The sequence below is a fragment of the Cinclus cinclus genome, chromosome 4 (assembly GCF_963662255.1).
Source record: "Cinclus cinclus chromosome 4, bCinCin1.1, whole genome shotgun sequence".
NCBI lineage: Eukaryota > Metazoa > Chordata > Aves > Passeriformes > Cinclidae > Cinclus > Cinclus cinclus.
Window position 1 is genome coordinate 47,480,957 of NC_085049.1, and position 21,995 is coordinate 47,502,951.

The window sequence follows — 21,995 nt, forward strand, 5'->3', positions numbered from 1 at the left end:
AACTGCTGGTGCACAAAATAACCCGATTCAGCTCTCAGAAACAATGCTAGGAAAGATAGAACTCCAAATAAAATCACACTGTGCCCATAGTTACAACTTTGGCTCAACAGCTGCCAAAGAATAAATCTGGAACCTGCACATCTGGAACTGGCAGAAGGCTGTGGAGACAGTTGCTGTGTTCAGCTCAGTATGTCCTCCAACAGTATGACCAACCACAGTCACTCAACTCAAGCAGAGTCTGGAAGCAGCAGAGCTGCACAGACTCACAGCTGGACCACAGCAATCCCTGTCCATGCTTTTAGAAGTTTCTGCACACACTGTTGTAGAGGAAGCTGGGAAGTTCCTCTCACCCATTCATTTCAGTGGTCACCACAATGCCTGTCAGTGTTTTTGCATGCCCACTCCTGACCCTGACTCCCGGTCTTACTTCTGGCATGGATTTTAACTGAAAACACTGGAACTGGGGCCCAACGTTTCTCACGTTACACTTGCAGATAGTTATCTGCTAGTACAGCTTGTACTACAATCATTTCGATATTGTAGCATTCCTTGAATAAATGATTTTTCAAAATGCAAATATGGCTGGGGACCAAATTACAAATTTCATGCTTGATATATCTATATATATATATATACATCTTAATTTGTTGACTGCTGGAGCCTCCTTAGCCAAGACAGCACACTCAAGTGTGAAATCCAAGTCTCAAGCTTCATGCCCTGCAAAGTCCCATCTAAAAATCGGCTGACAAGTGACACTTGACGTGGGTAGCAGAACTTAATGTGTGGGCACTCTCTGCACAGGGCTCCACAGCAGGCAGCCCAGCACAGTCTCTGCCCCATCATGTAAAGTAAAACCCTTCTACTGGAAAGAGGAATGCAGATACACTGATGTGTCCGGGGAGCTTAAAATGAGCTCAGCAGGAGTTCTCCCCTACTGTGTTTAATTAATGCCAGGTCTTCAGGAGAAGAAACAGAAGCAACTGCAGAGATCTTAAAGTTCAAAATGTTAACACTTTCATTTAACTATATACTTAGGTAGCTCTTAGGAAATCCTAAGAAAGACCTTCCTTAAAAAAACTGGGCCTAGGGGGATTAAACCACCAAGCTTTATGATGTGGCATCTCTCAAACAACAACAAAAAAAGCTTGGAAATCAAGAAGTCAAGAGGAAAAAAGCAGCTTTGTCATTTTAAGGATATCCAAAAATCCAGGTATTTAGCTCTGGTTGATGAAACCACTTTGAAGTGTCCACATAGCATATGCCTGTGAATTCCACATGATAAATGCAAAACACTGATAGAGAAATACAGACTTCAGGTACATTTCTGCAAGTCTGTAAACTCTAAAATCATTTTAAGATCGTAATTTACAATAGTTCAAGGGGTTCTGAAAATACAAAAAAACCACAAAAACCCTACACTCTTACAAGCTCACTTCATTTTCTATCATTTGTGTTTTACACAAATTTATAACTGTACTGCTGTACTCTGTGAGAAAACAGGTGCACAAAGCACCAGCAAGTGACAACATGCAGCCCTTTTCCATTCAGATATGGACTCTTGGGCAGACAAATCCTTTGGCTTGCCTATGGGAATATGAATAAGCTTTCTTGATTTTTCAGTTCAAGTAATTCACGTACTACCACCAATCCTTGAAACTCATCAACAGTAACAACCAGGAAATACTAAACACCATGTGACGCCTTTTCCACCCCATAACTATGGCATAAGAGTTCCTGAAGTGTACTAAGAATTTTACTGGAGAGAAAGATGTCATGTAAAAGCTACATAAATGACTGAGCTAGGGGTCCTAATTTTCAAAAGTGCACTTCCATGGAAGTAAACATAATTTAAAGCCAGGCTGCCCCAAGTTGAGCTACATTTTCCTGCAAAGCAACTCAGGCACCCAAGAAGTCAGCAGATGCAGCTGAAGACTCTCTTTTTTAGGATACTTGCACAGGCAGATTCTTGAAATAATATGCCTATCTAAAAGACCAGTGTGATACAAAACAGCATTACACTTGTTCTTAAATTGTTAAACAGGCAGGGGAATGTGTGCCACTCCTCTGTCATGAAAGAGGCCTGATGCAATTCAAATCAGAACCGAGGACACTCCTGCCCCTAATGCACTCCTGCTCCTTCCCTGGCTTGTCAAACTCCTCAACTTAACAAGCAGGTCCTTGCTCTGCACTCTTCTGCTGAAGCACAGTTTGTCAGAGTGGGAGTTTAAACTCAAGTATTGCAGTGTCTCCTGTTGAAAGTAGTCATTTCTCTACATGAGAGGTCTGAACTACCCACCAAGCCCTGAACTTCAGTCTCCCCTTTATTCTTCCAACTGCCAAACACCAGTTGATATTTCTAAAAAGATTTTCGTAGTGCTGGCATCACTGAACCCATTAGTTCACTACGCTTTCTGAGATGGCTGGTTTGGGACTTATGCATCATGTTCTCAGTGAAAGATGCTTAAAATAGTATTTTCCTGATTGATTCCAAAAGAAACTGCCACTTATGAACAATGCAGTCCCTAAGAAGATGGAGAGCATTTTTTCCTTAACAATTAAGTTATAAGAACTCTTCACATAATTGAAAGGTCCACTTAGGGTGATGTGCGCTACCCTAGAGGGCAAGCACCATAGCTATGCACATGTACTGACTATCTAAACAAATATATTCTCAATTCTGATTTATTCGTGAAAAAAAAGGAAAAAAAGTGTTTTCAGCTACTACTTTCACATAAAAGCTCACTAACCTAAAAGGCATTGAGCTGCATCCTTCTAGGAGAATCATTTCCACTGCATGTGCAGTGATCAAAATTTCAAAAAATAACCAGCAAAAGCACTCAGAGCCATGAAATTAGTGTAGCTCTATCTCCTCCTCAATACATTTGTTTCTTAATCTCAGATGTATGAAATAAGGAACAGCTGCTCTGCTGGTGCACCTTATTTCATCACATTTCAGTTTCAGGAAATTGAAAAACCTCTAAACTTCCCTTAAAATAGGTGAAGTGCCTCAAAAAAAAAAAAAAGAGGAACACAATTTTTTAAGACATTCTTGAAAGAAGGAAATAAACTAAGAATATATTTAAAGGTAAATAACACAACTTTTTGCTTTCCCTACAACACAATCCCTATTGTAAAGCCACTTATGTTGTACCATATTCTGTGAAAAACCCATCAGGATAATACTAATAAATTACAGTTTAATAATGGTATGCAATGAAGATTATGGTTTGTCTGATTTTCAGATGAAACTGTGAGTTTGTTTCCTGGACAACACAATGGAGGTTGTGCAGTAGATTAACTATGGATTTACGAACATTGTATTAAAATAGTTTATTAACATCAAGACAAGACACACAAATATAATCAGCTTTTACAAAAATAAAAGCATAATATAGTAATAAATCTTGCCTGTTTAGCAAAAGTTATCACCACAACTTGAGGCTGCATATTGTCTGGTAATCTTTCACAGAACTACCTTGAGTTTTCACCTCCCAGAGTTCTCTGACCCAGATGTTCAACACTCCACATCAAACTCCTCAATGTTTCCATTGTGAAACCTTCCCTTTAGACAGATGGGTATTATCCAAATACAGTCTCTCTCAAACAACACAGTAGCACATATTTTCTTCACTAACCTCGGTAAGTTTGTACAGCTATTGTAGAGCCACTGATTAAACTGCATTTAGGAAAAGAGAATGGTCTTTCTACTTAGCCTTTTCTTGTCCACATTATACTGACAACAAAAAATCTCCCATCTTCCAAGTGTAAATGCGTTCATTATCAGAGGTGACAAGTAAACATCTTGGGTGGTGAATTACTTCTTTTTCTTTTTTTTCTTTTCATCTGCTGCCATTTTTAACTTTACTTCTTCCTCAGGGAGTGCTCCTAATTTCTTCTTCTTTGCATTCTTTACCTTTTCTTTGATGGCTTCAATATCAATCTTTTTCTCAGCGGGGACTACACAGTAAGAAATACAAAGGTAACAGACGTGAATTTTACTTCTGAAAAATGTTAACAGTTTACAGTCTATATAAACAGTCTAACAGTCTATATATAAACACATTAAACTGCATCCTGTGGCATTGGTTAGGACTCATTTTATGTTCACTAACAATTTTATAGATTATTCCAATAATACTAGCTTAAAAAAATTATTATCTACAAATCTTATTCAGCAGAATTTAAAGAACAATTATATAAAAAAAATCCCATACAACAACATTTGAACACACATGCCACACCCCACAGATATACAAACTGTTATCATCTCCTCAGAACACAGATGTACTCCTCCGGAATTAATAAATACACACTGTCTTAGACATAAGCTTGATTAATCTTGCATAAGAAACAAAGTTAACTGCTAAGTGCTTATATGCAGAGAAGCTTTCATGGCACTTTTTCTTTCTGCAAGTAACTAAAGTGCTAAGATCCCAAATATGCCTATCCCATCCTTATACTCTCTCTGTGGCTATTCATTAATGGCCACTGTCAGACATAGGGTGAGGAAGGATGGGTTGGGGAAATATTATGTAGATTTCTGACCCCTGCATAAAACCTTTATTAAAAGCTTCTACGGGGAATGTCAGAATACTGAAGTTAAGCACGTAGTGCTGAGTAATGTGAATAACCTACTCTTATGTTCACACAGGTGATGGTATTTTCTCTTTTGAGCACAAGTTCATGAATGTGGATCTAACTTTCCTATCTCACACAGTTAATTCCTAAATCTAATAGTGGGTACCATACAAGCTACTCCTGTCATCTGTTCTTGGAAGACTGAAGGATTTCAGCTCAAAACACACAGCAGCTAGAAAAGCACCACATTTGAGACATAGTGCCAACAACAAGATCTTTTTTACTTTACTGCCATCACAACAAAAGAAAGTACTGTATCAATGCTACAAAACACATGCTTTTCAGGAAACACAAACTTTAAAGTTCACAAGAAATTGTGTAATACATAACATGTAGGTAGTATAGCTAATAGTATATCTAATACGATGAATATGAAGCATAATCGGTGAGAACTAAGACTTGCTTCTCTAATGCATTAAAAAAATAAATAATTTGAGAACATAAGCTCTTACTCTGCACATACTGTGGTTTTACTTTAACCTTTAGAAAAGCTATTTACCCTATCTTGTACCAAAGTTGTCATATAAGTTTTTCAAGTATTGCTTTCTGTTTACTTGAATATAAAAGTCATGGCAGCTTCACTGTAAAACTGAAAGGCAAAAATTGATGAAGCTAGAAAAAACAATTGACTCTTCAATGGAGAATTGCCATTTTATAGGTATAGAATCATTGGCTAGATGATCTTTGTACTGTCCCTGGCATGGATCTTAACACCAGGATTTTTGCTGCATGACCTTTCTTCTTCCTGTATTTGCAAAATCACTCAGCCTAGAAATTGACAACAGAAGGCTTTAGAACATGAAAAAAATTGTTACCTTTCTTTGTTTTCACAACTGCCTTTTCCTTTGGTGGGATAAAAGCTTTATTTCTTTCTTCTTGTCTTCTCTTGATCGCATCTGCTTGCTTTGCCTGAAGTTACCAATAAAAACGTCAAGTAGCAGGGCAAAAAGGACAAAAAAAACCCAAAATCAGATTCCAAGCCAGCAATCAAATGCTTTTTAACTGGACCCTGGATTAGTACAACTTTACCTTTATCTCTTCCATCTGTTTGCGTTTCTTCTGTCTTTCTTTCAAGAAGTATTCGCCACTTGCTAATTCTTTATCAATCTGTGCAAGGCAAGTAGCAAGAAGCCTTAGTTAATTATGCATTATAAGCCAGATGTGTAATATGAGGGAATCAGAACATGACAGAAAAAGCCTCTCCATCTCTTTTGATGAACACAACTTCAGGTGTGCTATATTCCTGCATAAACAAATAAAGTTTCAACTGACCTGGCTTTCTGGCTGCGGAGGTGGGAACGGTGTGTACTCCTTCTTAGTATTTTTCTTTTTGGGCTCCTTGCGTTTTTTCAAGTTCTTCCGTTTGAATTTAGGCAAAAATCTTTCCCAACTTTGTGTCCGCAGTTCAGGATCTTTTGCTAATTCCCTTTTGATCATCAAAGTCTTCAGTAGTTTCAGAATGTCACAAAGAAGTTATTTTTAAAAAGGGTATTACAGTAAAAGCCAAGAGATCCAAAACAGAAGTTTCATTAGACTTTCTTAAAGGGAATATGCTACATCCAAACCTTCCACATCTCACTTCAGTAACAGCAGAGGGGCTTAACTATGAACAGCAGAACCAGAAAGATGTCTCAAAACAGGGACAGAATGCACTGGAGAAAGTGCTTCAGTTTAAATGAGCAAGTGTCAAACCAACAATCAAAGGGGCAAGTTTATACACACTTATCCTTTGATTTTGCAGATATGCCATAATGGTATTATGGCAATGTACCTAGTAAAATGAAGGCTGTCAAAGTCAGTGGTTTTTATAAAGCAGCACACTACAGATATTCTCAAAAATAGATGACCATACAGAAATATGTAAATTATTAACGTACAATCCTCTGGGAAGAAATGGTATTTTATTGTAAACCAAGATGCACAATGGATCGTGCTAACCTTGATGTTATATATGGGATGTATATTCTTCATTGTGTCCAGAACAACTTTTCTAACCTGTATTGAATACAAAAGAACAAGAACAGAAAGTTCTAATAGACTCCAGCAGGCCCCACAAACATTATTTTCATGTTACCATAGATCTTATAGTGCCATAAGGAACTTGCTTTTGACAAAGCATTCTTCTCCCACATAGTTATTAAAACATATACAGATGCTCTTTCTTCGAAGACACAAAGATCTTAGTCTAAACAAAATTCAGCAGCTAAGATGATAATGCTATGGACATTCATGTAAATGTAGCTTACTAACACACAGTTGAAAAGTCAGTGAGATACTGCTGAGGTTGCCAGATGCTGTGTATCACTCATCCTTGAGGTGGGCATAGAAGTTTGTGTTTGCTATACAAAGGACTTCTCTACTTCATCTTACCTCTTTTAGCCCACTAAAGGGTCCAAGAGCTGAAACAGTGTTGCCTTGCACCATAATATAACAGTTTGTTAGCAGTTCCAGGGCCTACACCAAAAAAAGAAATGAAATCAGTATAATATGAAGACCTGACACAAATTTGGGTCTCAGTATTATCTGGTTGCTACACCTCTAGGAAATACCTTCAGAGTAGATCCTTTTGGCCCAAGAAGCCGTGCTCTTCTTTTTATGAAAGTTTCTCTCTTCCTCACCAGAGAGCCTATCTTAATGATGTCACATGCAACATCATCCTGAAGGATACGAACTGCCTAAAAAGATGCAGGCAATGTCATCTGAACTCAAATGTATTACTCATAAGAGTCAAGAGAATACTTCAGTTTATTCTTCTCCCTTTACTTTCAGATATATTTACTTTAAATATATATTTTATTTTATTTGACTCACATGCAATTCCCACATTTTTAAAACTTAGTATTTTGTAAGTATTGTGATAGAATTTAAGACAAAATATAAGCATTATGATGGATGAAAACTTTCAGGATTTATTACAGACCTGCTCAAATGGAACGCTTCTTGCCAGAAGTTTTATTAAGTCTCTAGCCCTAATGATTGCATATGGATCAAAAGTCTTCTTAGTAGTAGTGACAGTCATGCTTCCTTCAATTAGATCCAGCGCTGCATTCACATACTGCAATATTTGAAAACAAACACCAAATCAATATCACAATTCAGTTGTGGCAGTAAGCAGTTAACTAACAGAACGTAGATCTATCTTCCAAAACTTCTTAAGTGACTTTTAAGAAAATTCACACACACAGAGACAAAAGTCAGACTGAATATGTGTCATAAGGGCCAAAGCAGCACTTCTGTCATCTCCCTGAATTCAAGCAGAACAAAGCTGTCAGTGCTCGGATAATGAGATATGTGCTGCTGCAAATACTTTGCTGACAGCATTTGTAAAGATTTGTGAAATGTGGCTACATAGTTCTTCACCAGTTTTGATGACACAAAAAGACACTGCTAATTCAAAATGCAAGCACAGTAGAAATTTACAAATAAGGTATAAGAAAAAAACAACTTGCGCTACTTTTTTAAGCTCAAGTAAGACCTGTATGTCCCAAAAGGTAAAGTGCAGTATCACAATTATTAAGAGTTCATACATGTTCACCCAAGGCTTTCTGGACAAGTGGCCAACATTCTTTCAAGTACGCTTCTCTATACTTTGGGAACAGTGTTGCAAAACTGCTTTCTTCCAGCAGCCCTTTGGGATTATCCTCTCTTGTAAAGGCTGGCTCTTTCCATCCATCTGGCACAGTGAGAAGTTCAGATTCATCAACTGTAATAAAAAGGAAAAAAAAAAAGCTATTGTTATAACAAGATTGATTTAATACACTGCTAAGTGAGGTTTGCACCTCTTCCGACATTAGAAACATTACTGCTTTAAACTATTTAAAAAAAAGAAGAAGAAATCCGCAGCTGAGATACGCGCTGTTGATCGGGTATATACAAGATGATTATGCACGCATATTACACAGGAACAAGGCACAGACTGAGGCGAGGAAGCCGAGTACCTGGAAGGCGGGCACACCACACCACGGCACCGCAGGTGCCGGCCCCGAGCACCCACCAGCCGCAGCGCCCCACGGAGGGACCCTCAGCCCGCGGCCCTCCCGGCGAGCCGCCAGCCCCCAATGGTCCCGCGTCCCGCCCCACCTGGCGCCGCTTTCTTCTTATTCTTGTTCTTCTGCTTTTCTCCCTGCTTCGGCCCGGGCCCGGCCTGCTCCTCGGGCTCGGCCGCCATGTCCGCGCGCGCGGCGGAAGGGGCGGGGCCGGCGCTGCCCCCGGAACTTCCCCCGCCCTTCGTGTGGGCCGGACTGTGCGACCCACGCCGCGCAGGGGCTCCCGAGGTACTTCGGTGATCTAAAGGGGTTCAGCACGAGACCTGGCTTTTCAGCTGCATAACTCACTATTCAGCCGATGAATCTGGATAGTAAATAAGCAATATAAGGTTTTCTGGAGGATGCTTTGCATCCTCATCCCTGCTCCTTCCTGCACCTGTGAGCATTTCCTTCAGTGAAAGAGCAAGAATGTGCCTGCTCCGCTCTCTTCCATGGAGACCATGAAAAGCCAATGGGGTGAAAAACTGGAGGAGACCTTTAAGAGCAAGAACACTCTGAAGCAGCACAGTGCTGTCTTCGTCAGGTGCTCACCACATCTGTTCATAAAAACCTGCACTCTATGATGTTTAATTGCCTAAATGATGAGAAAGAGATTTCTATCACCTAATCTATACCTAAGTAAAATACTAATTTTAGAAACAGTTTTAACCCTCCCGAAACTTTTCCCTCGGACCTGGCTGCTGTTTTCCCTCGGCTGCTCCGCCTGCCAGCCCTTTGCGCACCCCCGTATCCCACAGCGGACAGGACTTCCAAAGCTCCAGTTTCTGTCTGCAAGCTTGACATGGAGTTGATGCGAGCTTTTAGCCGTTCATTTTGATTTCTGTCTGTCAGCATCCTTCAAACACGGAGCGGGAGCGGTTCCGGACGAAGGGAAAGAAGCGGGAGGGGGAACGCGCGAGGCCCTCGGCAGAGGGCGCTGGCGGTGCCCGCGGCGCTCCGGGAAGGCGGGTTATCCATGCCCCATCCCGATAGATGGCACTGGCTTCCGCGGCAAGGGCTGGACCGGGAGGGAGGGAGGGAGGGAGCCGGTGGGGAATGTGCTCCCTCTCCGCCCACGCTACCCTGCCCGGCCCGGCACCGGGCTTTGGATGCCGAACGCCATTTACATTGAAATTTTCCGTGCTCCTGGAAAATTTGCCTCTCTCAGCTCTTGGACACAAGCTTTCTGGGGCTGGTATTCCTCAGCGCTGCAGAGTCTTTGAGCACAGGACGGGGTCCTGCCCGGCTACAAGCACCACCCGGTCCATGCGAACGGAGGGCTGGGGCTCCTGGGGAGGCGGCACAGGGTAGTCCGTGAAGCGCACAGTGAAATTCACAAATTTCTTTCTCACCTGAAACCTGGCCGTGTGTTGGAAACAGTTTGAGGGAGGATAATTAGTTTGGTTCTGCTCTTGTTTAGTGTCTGACGACTCCTGTGGTGCAGCCCACCAAAAAAATCACGGGAGTGGGCTGTGGAAGGGTCATGCCCTTAGCGCTTGGCAGTGGGAGGAAGCCTCCTGATGGGTGAGAGGAGAGTTAGAGAGGCTGCAGTCCACGGAGTGTTGAGAGTGTGAAGAAAAGTTACAGGCTGCAGCCTCGAGGCTGCCAACCTCCCGAGTAGCGCGCTGGCTCCACGTGTACATCCCACACCTCTGAGTGGCAGCTGACAGCCTGCTCATGTGCCCTCTCCTGCCTCCCAGCCCCTCGGCCAGCCGCTGCTGCAGGGGGTCACCGAGCCGCTGTGCTGGAGGAGAGCTGAACGGTACATGGGGTAAGGGGCAAGGGACTGGGGCCTTGAGACTTCTTTTCTAACAATGGGCAGCCTCTGAAAATAGAGGCAGTAATGCTATTAGGTTTGAAAGGTGTGATTTGAGAAGGGCCATCAGGTCCCCTCCTGTCTGATTTTTTGAAGGAGACAGTAATTTCTCATCTTTCCTCTTACCTTAGTGTCTGCGGTCTGGCTGGATACAAGGAAGACGCTTCCCTAAATTCTTAATAGGAACAAGATGCTCCCACAGACCTGCTCTGCTTCTCCTGACAAGGGCATGTGTATACTTTTACTATTCACAGCTCAAATGCAATAACCAGCTACTGCTCATCTGGTGGGGTTAGGGAGCTGAGGACAGCTAGCTACAGGGACAACGACTACTGAGAGGACAGGGACTGACTCAGCTGTCCAGGTGACTGGGACAGGGATTCTGTAACCCTGCCAGAGCAGGGTCCTCTGCACACTGGTTTGGAGCTGAGCTCCCAGGCAGGAGGGACAGTGTGAGTGCCACCAGAGTGGTGGGACACAGTTACCATATGTGGGGATGCAGTGCTGCTGTAAATCCCTGCCCTCCACCACCCCTTCCCCCAGGATCTACATGCCCTCCCAGCTCTTCCAGGAGCAACATGTTTTCCAAAAGCACCTTTCACTGGCAGTATATACCATGTTCAATGTTCTACTCAGCCCAGTGTGGGATGGAGAGACCCAGGTGCAAAGGGCTCCTTCAAAGACCTTTGTCTGAATAGTACAGATCCTAATCTAGCAAGACCCCTACACCAGCTGGAGCCATTGCTGTGCTTGGGAGGACCTGTCTTAGCTCTGTGTGTGTATGTGTGTCTATGTGCAGGTGTTTTTTCCTCTTAAAAATAAAGTGAAGGAATGAAACAGCACAGCATCAATTACACACATTTCATATGATACGATAAAAAGGGCAGAGCACTGCTGTTAGAAGGAAGGTGCCTCTTTATTATGCAGGGAAGTAATTATTTCCCAGTCAGTAGATAGGACTCCAGCCACTTGGCACTTTCTTAGTGCCATTTTCCAATCCAAAAGAGCAACTTGGGATTTTGTGATAATTCAAGCAATCAGATGAGCTCATGCACATGGCATTCATTTGCTAGAAACACCACACAGATCCAGTTCAGCTTCAGCACTCATAAATCCCTATGACACTTTTATCTATTTATGAACTTTTAACAGCAGGTTATGATTGTTATGCAAGCCATTTTCCAGGGATTAATAAGCAGCTTTTGTTGATGGCAACAAGAAGGGCCATTAACTGCTCTGGGACAGTCATTAATCTGTAGAAAATGCTAAGCATCTGGATCATTTCTATGTAATTAAATAATCAATACTGCCTTTTGATTCAAATAACTGGAGAATTGTATTTCAAATTTATCTAGGCTTTGGGTATTCTTAATTCTTTTCGTTTACAACAGGGCAGGAAACAGGCACATGGGTAAGTGAGATTTTCTCCTGGTGTAACAGGCTTATCAGGTATTTAATATTAAATCTGTCAAGTGGTCAAAATAGCATTCAAACTGGCTGCAATAAAACAATTAATTGGATTGGATGGAGAAAAAAAAATCATGTGTTGTCTTTTTTCATAGTAGAGTACTTTCATTATTGGAATAAAATTAGCTGACCTGACCCTGGGAGATAACCTGGAAGAATTAAAATAACCAAACAGAAACTCCCCCTGCCAAGCCACCCTCAGAAAAGTCCATTTTATTTCATTCTCTGGCTAACATGACCTCCGTGCCCTCAGTCGGATGAGGTTGTGGTGTCATTTCTCTGTCTCCCTCTCTCTCTTCCTTTATCTCTCTGGGCACTGGTGTGAGTCACTCCTCTGGTTTTGTTCTGTTCTTGTCTTTGTTTCAGAATCCATTGATCTGCAAAAGTGCTCACAGATGATGGCATTGGTGTCCATTGCAAACCTGGCCAGGCAATAGCAGATTGCAGTGGGGCTGCTGCCTTCTCTGTGGGGAGCTCAGGAAATGCCCCAGCAAGAAAAGTTCATCTTTCCCTTTCAAAGAGAGCAGAGAGGACAGTACCTGCTGAACTCTAAGAGTAACAAGGAGCTGGAAAATAAGAGGACTGTAAACCATAAATGCATCTTGAAGGGCTGGCTGGAATAGCAAAGCAAAGATAATTTGTGGCAGAAAGAAGAACCCAGAATAAGAAGGAAGAACCTATGGGTAAAAGAGACCGTAACTTCGTCTTGGAAATTACTTGCTTGCAATAAAATTGCTGTCAGTTCAGGGGCAAGAAAATGATGAGAGCCAAACTTGGAAAGGAATTTAGTGTCATGAAATAAAATCAGAAGGTTTACATCAGAAGGTCTTTGGGGCAGAGAATGTGCCTAATCATGTATTCATACAGTGACTGACAGAATGAGGCTTTTGTCTTGACTTGAGCCTCTGGGAATTGTCAGAAAGCAAACACCAGATGAAGGCAAGCTGCACCTGGACCTCTGAGAGAGTAAAAATGAGAGTGAAGGTGAGTGCTGGTCAGCAGTAGGTGTATCATAAGCTGGGGAAGACGAAGGCAGGGACCTGAGGAGGGCAGTGGAAGAAAATGCTTATGTCATTATACTGGTCCTGAGTCTCAGAGGGGAAGAGAGTCAAGTGGGAATGAGAAAGCAATTGGTCCCATCAGCTTTAGAAAATCTCCCACATGGTGTGGAGCGCAATCACAAGTTCCCGAAGGCCCAGTAGGAACAGCTAACAGATTTCTCCAGCTGTTGCAGTGTCCTATTAGGTAATTAGTATATTAGTATACTAATTAGAATTCTATATATATATAGATAATATACTAATATATATACTAGTATATTTGTATAATATTAGTATACTATTTAGGTAATGCCTAACATGGGCTGTGCTTGCCAGGGCATAGCTGGTCTAATGCCTCTTGACTTCCCAAAGGAGGAGGTGTCCCTCATCACCTGTGGATGGTCATGGCAGTAGAGCACCAAGTGGAGACCAGGTGCCCAGAGTCTCAGGTCTGCTGCAGCACTGAAGGGTCCCCTCTGCCAGTGCCTCTCCCAGCCCCTCCACATGGGCAAAGCTGATGATCCTCTTTGAATGAGGGCAGGAGAAGCACCCCAAGCCCCAATCTGGCTGCCGGGGCCCAGCCAGAGCAGCACAAGAGGATCTGCTATACCGCTTTCTGTAAGCATGCAAAAACAAACCTGTTCTAAGAGGCATACAATACTCCAGGGTTCTGTATTGAAGCTGAAAATTCCCCCCCCCCCCCAAAGGTTTTTAATATAATTTCAAATTTTTAAGTCATACCTGAGAAAGCAGTGTCTGAGCATGGTTTTTATTAGGAATTTGCCTGCTCATGTGCCTTATTCTGAAACACTCCCACAGTCTATTTTTCTCTTGCTTGCACTAGAATCTGGACATTATTATGCAGATTTCCACTATAGCAATATTACGGCAGAATAAATAGCTCTGCTATACACGAAGGGGAATCCTATTACATCTTCAGTAACTCTCAGTAAGCATTATCGCTATTATACCAATTGAAGAGACAGAAAACAATTTTTAATTAAAAATATTTATAGCAGGCATAATACCAACTGCCAGTTTCACTATCCAGTGAATGCATTTTGCAGCTGGTACTAATTCTCTCTTATTTCTATGAGGTTAGCCAATATCAGCTGTTCATTAAGCAGAGGACATTTCAGGAATATCCATATTATATGTTGTAACTAACTAAGAAGTTCTTCCTTTGACAGATATTAGGAAATCAAGATTGCTTGGCTATGTTATTCTGGGACTTCATAATAGAGAGGTCGTTTTCCAGTGATCTGAGTGGGCTGCATCATCAGTTTTTATTCAAATCAATCCTACAAAACTGCTTTCCAGCAGATTAGAACATTTTAATTAGCAATATATCTTTTGTCTTCTATCTGCAGTGGAATAGGGGGTGGGAAATTTATTTCAGTACACCCTTTCTTTTACTGGGAGAATACCATAATCAGAAGGTGTCAGCAGAACCACAGGCAAATTAATTTTGAGATACAGAGCTTTCTACAGCCAACCACACTTCTTCTTGCACTGAGTTGGGCCAGGCTGTGTGGGCGAGTTTGCTGCTGCTGTCAGTGCCAGACACTCAAGGGGCCAAAGTCTTGTCAGACTCTCTTGGGTGAAGGGCATGACAACAACCCACTGGCTCACCCTGAACATTCTCACACTTTCTGTGCCATAGATCACAAAAAACCTCAGTTCTCATCCTTGTTGGATGTATGTATCAGTAAACATGCATATGTGTAGCTGTAGGTGATGGACAGCTGTCCCTAGAAGCTGTAAAAGCACCTATCTGCTGCAGCTGTAACTCAGGCTCAAAGGAAACCAGCAGGAAGAGGATGAACTACAGAGGAGCCCTGTTCCCACATATCTTCCTCCTCCTACCTCTCTGTCCATAGGACATGTGTCTGAAATATGCCTCCACCAGTTTTGTATCCACGGAGAGCTCTTTCCCCTTTAATGGTGGGATTCATGAGAGTCGGTTTGTCAGGTTCTCATTCATGCAGTTCAGAGGGGTTGTGGCATGCTGAAGGCTCCGACCCATAAAATCTAATACAAAACTTCTTGTTCCCTGTATTCACCCCAGGATAGCTGGCAGCCCAGTCAGTGAGGAAATCCCCTGGTGATTTTTCAAAGGAGCAGCTGGGAACTGACAAACCAAGCAGCTCATCATAACCTGGCATGCAAATTGCTAAATCCCATATGGTTATTGTTTTTCACTTTAAAATATTAGCAGTGAGTTTCAAAACACAGAATTTAGCAAGCTGTTTTATCACTGGGAAGATCAAACCCCATCTGAGTCTGTGAAGCCATTTACAACATGCTTATCCTTCCACCTGCAATAGATTTCACAGCAATTTCCCCTGGTCTGTGTCTACAGTGACAGCAGAGGAGCCCAGGGGACACAGCTGGAAAGATGAATGATGTGAAATTGTGGCAATGGGCATTTGCAAGGGGAGCAGAGGCTCTCCCAGGAGGTGATTCAGAACAAGAATTTAGTGTAGGGATATGCTCTGAGTCATTTCCAGGGGAGCTTCCCTCTGCCCACTGCCTGCAGACCGAGTTGTGAAGAGCAGCTGTTGTTGCCTAATTTTGTGAATATTCTGCTTTAATCCATCTTTAAAGCTCAAAAAAGCCTATCATGTCTGTGTACTGCTCTCGCTCTAGGCAAGATTGCACCAGTTGTCAATAGCTTCAAGAAGCTGAGATTCACCAGCAGCATATGGGACTGTCCAAGCTATTACCTCCATTTTCTTTTGCCTACAGGGAAATAAGTATGTCAGTCAGCTAAAGAACATACTCTTTCTTCTTTGCACAGATGGCCACAAGGACTTCCAGAGCACTTTGGACTGAGTGTATGGAATGCAGCAGTCCTAGATGTGACTTTCTCAGTAGTCCTAGGCTAGCTCTGATTTCAGATATTCCCCTTGGTATTTCATAGAAGTGAGCAGTGTACCTTCTAAAGGTAGCAAGCGAAGTTTCAATTTGAAAAATAATTGCACTATTCAACCCTCTGGAAAAGCCTTCTGAACACTTTGAGCTGCAGAGCATGAAACATTCCTTCTTAGCTTTTTCCTTAGCTTTTCGTGAAATGGCACATGGAAAAACATAATGTTATTTTTCAAAAATGCTTTTTCTGGGTTAAAGCAGAATTTGTAGGTTTAAAAACAGCGAGTTTGCACCAGTCCTGGAAAAGGGGAGTCCATCAGTGTATTCAGTCCCTACAGAGTGCCTGAGAACCTGAGAATCCATTTCCTGAGTTGCTACTAGTCTTGGAAAACCATCTTCCTTGTCTATGCTGTAAATTTTAAAGGATGCAAACTTTTTCCAAGTATGTGTTTGGAGGAGGGTGATTTGAGATAATCCTATGTGAGGTACCACCACAATGCAGACTGCTGGCTGCTCAGTGCTGAGTTTGTCATTAAGTTATATCCAATGTTGAAGGAAATACAATGGAGCTGCTGGGTGGCAAAGTAGCTGTTAAAACAACCATTCCAAAGAAAATGTCACAGACTGAAGTTTGAAGAATAAAATTTCATTTTTGCATGCCACTGGGTGGAAGAAAAGAGCCCATCTGTTCTCCAAGCATTGCACATTGTTAAGCAAACTACTCGCAGCTTGGCAGATCAGAACATTAGAAGAAAAACAATATTAGAAAAGCCAACCATAGATGAGCATGAATACAAGATGAGTCATTGAAGTTTGCCCAAAAGCAACATAAAAATGATGGTTCTTGCCAGGAAGTTATGCCAGGGTATTCTCACAGGCTTGGCTCGCCGGGACAGGCAGGAGGAAGGAGAAGGAGGCAGGGAATAGGGGTGCATTCTTCCGCTGCCGGGGCTGGCGAGGGCTGCTTGGCTGCTCGCTGCAGGGAGAATGCATGTGTTTGTCTTAGCAGACAAGGGACACCATTATCACATACCTCAGCAGGGTTGTAGATGTCAACCAAATAATTGGTTTTATTTAGAATCTGACATCCAACTGGTGAATAAAGCATTTTGGGTGTCCTGGAAAGATTTTATATACAAACTAGCTGGAATCCCGTTGACAGGAACAGTCTCTTCCTTTCCTTCTCCCCCTCCCCATTATTTTGAGTCAGACAGAACTGGAAGTGACTGAGAGGAACTCCAAGAAGCCTGTGCCTTTGAGCAATAAAGTCTACTGGGGCTGAACATCTGACACTTGTTCATTAAGAGAGACCCAGGCAAGCATTTCATCATTGAGATGAGTATTTAATACATGAATGGGTAATGAGAAAACATATTTGTGGCCAATTCAAAAGGCTGTCATACAAGGAGACTCCAAGTCTGAGCAGGTTGGGAAAGCTGCAGGGTGCTTTGGAATTCTCTCAAGTGAACTCGCACTTGTAAAGCACAAAGTTGTTGCTGCAGCCTCCAAAAAAAAGTGGAATTAGAAGGGGCAGACAGCTGTGGAACAGGCAGCAGGTGCCAAGCTCCAGCCTTCCTTTACCACAACCACTAGGTTATAGGGAAGAAGGAACCTTACACAGCTTCCCATACAAAGCATCACAGCTGCACCCATCCCAACGTTCATCCCATCAATTCCAGAGCTGCATGAGTTATGTGACAGGATGTTCCCAAACTCAGAGAAAGTCCATCATAGTAGCCCCTAGTACATCTATCTCATGAACAAGGCTTCTTACAGTGGCAATTTACCATTTGTTTGAGGAAAATTTATTCAGGCAAGATATACTTGAAACAAGAACATAAAATGACTGAAGGCCTCCAAAATAGCTGAAGATTAAAATACATTTCAAATGAGACAATAAAGGACAGAAACATTCAGTAAAGTGCTTTTTCTCGACTTTTGGAAAATGCAGGATGCTGGCTTCTGTTACAGGAGCAGATCATGTCTTGCACATCCCAAATGCCCCAAAAGATAAGGGAATTATATTTTTAGTAACTTCTTAAGTACTGGAAGCATTATAGAAAATTTGAAACAAGATTGTGATGTGCTAATTAAACAGGATGAGTAGGAAGTCACTGGTTGAAAGATTTTCATCCTGAGTGAAACTATGGAGAAGCTTGATGTGCAATTCATCACTGAAAACATTGTTTCATAAGAACAACCTGACTTTGTTTAATATATCTCTTACTTTTCTGGTTTATAAGTTTGTCTGAAAAAGGCAAGCATGGACATGTCAGAATTCTAATCCATACTTGTGACAAGTGTTATCTCAGACAAACCCCACCAATATCAACAAAAACTCCCCACTGCATAATACAGGACAGACCCAGTGGATTAAGCCCTTGTTGATTAACAGTGGGGAATAGCCATGAAATGGACTGCCATGTTTCTGAGTCAGGCAGCCTAAGACCAAGGCACAGCACCTGAGAGTGATTCAAGAACCCTACGAAGCCAGTGTGTGGAAGATGCCCAGGCAGCAAGGGAAATCTATTATGACTTGGCAGACATGCAGAGTGAGCTGGAGCACTTGCTCAGTTCAAGTCACCCAAACAAGAACAATTTTAACACCAGACAATGCAAAACCACACATCTAGGGATGAGGAGTGCTGGATCTGTGTGGCAAGTAATAGAATACTGGAAAGAAATTATTCTGTAGAGCTTGTGAATGAAAAGAGGTCAAGCAATGCAACTGAAGTGCTCAGAACAATGCTGTGAAAAAATAAATTAAAAATATGTATAGACAATCAAATAGTGAGCAAAGCAGTGATGTAAATGCTTAAATACAGAAATGGTGGGGTGATCCTGAACACCTGTGTCAAATAAGTGACTACATTTCTTACAAAATTAAATTAACTTGCAGAGGAGACCTACCAAACAATTGGAACACAGGAGAATTGCCAAGAGCTCTGTGAAAAAATATAATTTGTAATGCTTCTATAGTGTCTTAAAATGCCTAGTATTAAGAATATATTAATATTTCAGATAATTATATTCAGATAATACTTCAGTGGTAATAATTATATTATCAACAGATAATAATTATCAGGTTTAGGTAGCAGAAATAAGAAATGCATTTTTTTACACAAGTACATTTGTACATGAGTGCAAGTGTGATTAAAAAGGGGCTGATATATAAATTGTTTCTCCTCTCCTTGATGGTATCAGCTGATAATTTGTTGCATTTCTGGGTGATATGCTCTAGTGTAATACAGGGTATTGATCTCAATATATGAACACTCAAAATTAAATTATCTGTTCCTTGCATGTGATTGTGGTAAATTTAAGGATTCTTTCTTGCCTTAAGATTGGTGAGGCTCCCAGTTCTCTCCCCACATTGTGTGTTCTGCACATTGAGGTTTACACCATAGAAACCACAAATTAATTAGAAAATGTAAAAACTTGTAAAACACCATGGTTAATCAGCAGTTCTTACTTAGTATTTGAGACTGTTTAAAAATCAGGAGAGAGGGAACAAAGGGAGTCAGCAAGACAGACAAGACATTCCAGTTGCAGCACTCAGTACTGGGATTATTAGGGTTGTGGGTACCCAACAAGTTCACTGGAACCAAAGGATACCCTGTCTTGTGGGTCAGGCAGTCCCACTTCAGCATGGGCTGGACTGAGAATCCCACCTAAATGCTCTCAAAGCCTTTTACTATAGGTTTGGGCTGTGTGCTGATCCTGTTATCAGGCCTAAGAGCAGGAACTGTGGTCTTGCCAAAATTAGATAAGGGTTACACAAAAAGAAGAAAGGGCACCAGCAGACACTGCTATCAAACAGAGTGCTTGCTTGTGCTCTTACACTGCTGGAAATCATCAGCGAATTAGGAATAAAAGGAACATGCAGGCAATATGTTCCCAGCTGAACTGCTATAAATGTCACAGCATTTGTATTGACACCACAGACTGCTTCATCACTTAAAAAAAAAAAAGGGAGAGGGGAAGAAAGATAATATTGCAAAGAATATTGTTTTTCAAATGAGAATAGTCAAACGTATTTAGTTAAATCTACCCTGCAGGAATCTAATAATCATTATAATTAAATGATGGCCAAAAGGTAATGGACTGAACAGTAACTTTACATCATTGATTAAAACTACTTAAAACATATTAAATATCTTATATCAAAGAATAAGTGGGAATGAGATGAAGATAGAAAGGAGTTTGAGCTGTTTTTGTTCTTGTTTATGCATCATGTTTCAGAGCAGACCCACAGAGACTCAGGAGTCATTGAGACCGCAAAACCAAGCAGGATAAACACCATGGGAAATACTGGCAGCTCAGATGAAATTGTGCTCTTGAGACCCAGCAGTATTCTGCAATCACTTGAAAGCCTCCAGAGTACTTTAGCATCTCTTGGCCTTTGGTGTACAAAAAAGCAGGATGGGGCTGGTTTCTGCCTACAGCAATGCCAGTTGGAATGGGACACCAAGTTGCTAAAGGGATTTTATGAAATCCCAGTGAGGCATCACCTGCCCATTTGACAATGCTCTTCATATTTAGAATGACTCCTCTGATGTTTTGAGCACCACAATGCATCATTTATTCTTTTTCATACAGGAGGAAACTTCTCTCCTTGTTACTCATGAGACTGTGTTTGGTAACAGCCAGTCTGTGACATCTCTCTGGGGAATGAGGAACCTTAGAGCAGATACTACCTCATGAATAATTCCTGTAGCACATGAGAAAGACCAGCAAGAACATTTCACATATCCCTTCAATCATGCCTTCCTGAGGCACCATAATGCTTACCTCTGCCTTGGAGAAGTAAAGTCAGGACAAGATTTTATTTCAGGAACATTTTTATACCAGGTCCTTAAGCTAGGAGAAGATAGCATGACTATGCTTGCCCACTTCTACAGCAAGAACATTTCCTCTCATGGCGCTCAGTTTGGCTGCCTTGCCTAGCCATCAGGTGCTGCTTCAGATTTGGTCTTCATATTACTCCCCTTGCATCAGAGGACTCAAGGGGGCTGTTTTTTCCTCAAAGGTTCTCTCCACCAAGATCAATAATTTCTAGTTCAAGGAAAGAGTGAAGGCATCTTCAGAGAGCAATGCATGTGAATGGACTCATCTCAACCAAAGGGGTTATAATCAGTAACTTTAATTACAATATAAATTATCAGCAAGACACTTTCCTTTTAATAATTACTTTTAATCTTATTACATTTCTTGTCCTTGATTTTTTTGCAAGGGAGAGGTACACCTTGCTGATACAGAATTTGTTTTGTTTTGTTTTGTTTTTGTTTTTGTTTTTTTTTTTTGTTATCCAGAGGAACACATGGTGAACCTGTCTAAGCCATTGCATAACTTAGCATACCCTGCTTAGGTTCTTTGTTCCGTGTAACAGAGAACAGCAACTGAAAACTGAAAAAGCTAACTCTTTTTTGCATCCTGTTGTTTCTGGATGGAAAGTGGGATTTAATAAAAGTTCAGAAATTTGAAACTATGGCAAATTGGTTTCACATGTTTCAGTTACTCTTCTCAAACTACAATTTGCACTGGAATAGCCTGGTTACTGAAAGCCTTATCCATAGTCATGGATTTTAAACAACTAAAGCAAAATTAAGTGTGTATTCTTTCTGTTCCTGGAGAAGTGGCTGCTGCTGCTGAGAGCTGGTGCATCTCCTTCGTGAAACTCTGGTTCAACATGATCAGCTCCTGCCCTAGAGCTCCAGCTGTCTCAAGGACTTTGAGAACAAACAAATAGTGTTTGAATATTATCTGTCAATGTTTATTCAGTTCAAGGTATTTAAATACACTACCATAACCTTAAAATGGACCATCATGGTTGTGAATTAAATAGCAAATGCATAATTACTTCAAGGAAAAAAAAAAAGCTAAGTTTAAGATAATATGTTAGTTGGTCTGTATACATTTCAATTTATATTTAATAATATTTGGTAAGAAATATGCTGTATTTGTTCAAATAATAAATAATATTTATTTTTTTTATCCCTCTACAGTATGGATTACAGTGCTGTGTACCTCCACTCCACCACATGGAAGCTATGTAATGAAATCTGTGACCTGAAATGCTCAGGGAATGGAGGAGGACCAGGCTTGACTAGCAGAGAGCTGGATCCACAATGATAGTAA

At 41.4% G+C, this 21,995-nt stretch overlaps 1 protein-coding gene across 1 annotated transcript; it reads right to left on the reverse strand.

Annotated features, from left to right (window-relative positions):
* Nucleotides 1-3,315: 3,315 nt before the first annotated feature.
* KRR1 (KRR1 small subunit processome component homolog) lies at nucleotides 3,316-8,806 on the reverse strand. The gene is made up of 10 exons (XM_062492041.1): nucleotides 8,719-8,806; nucleotides 8,166-8,341; nucleotides 7,559-7,693; nucleotides 7,188-7,313; nucleotides 7,009-7,092; nucleotides 6,577-6,633; nucleotides 5,911-6,081; nucleotides 5,668-5,745; nucleotides 5,454-5,547; nucleotides 3,316-3,957 (listed from the first exon to the last, which is right to left on the reverse strand). Exons 1-10 carry the CDS (start codon nucleotides 8,804-8,806, stop codon nucleotides 3,815-3,817), a joined length of 1,152 nt encoding a protein of 383 aa, XP_062348025.1. The 3' UTR covers nucleotides 3,316-3,814.
* Nucleotides 8,807-21,995: the final 13,189 nt, after the last annotated feature.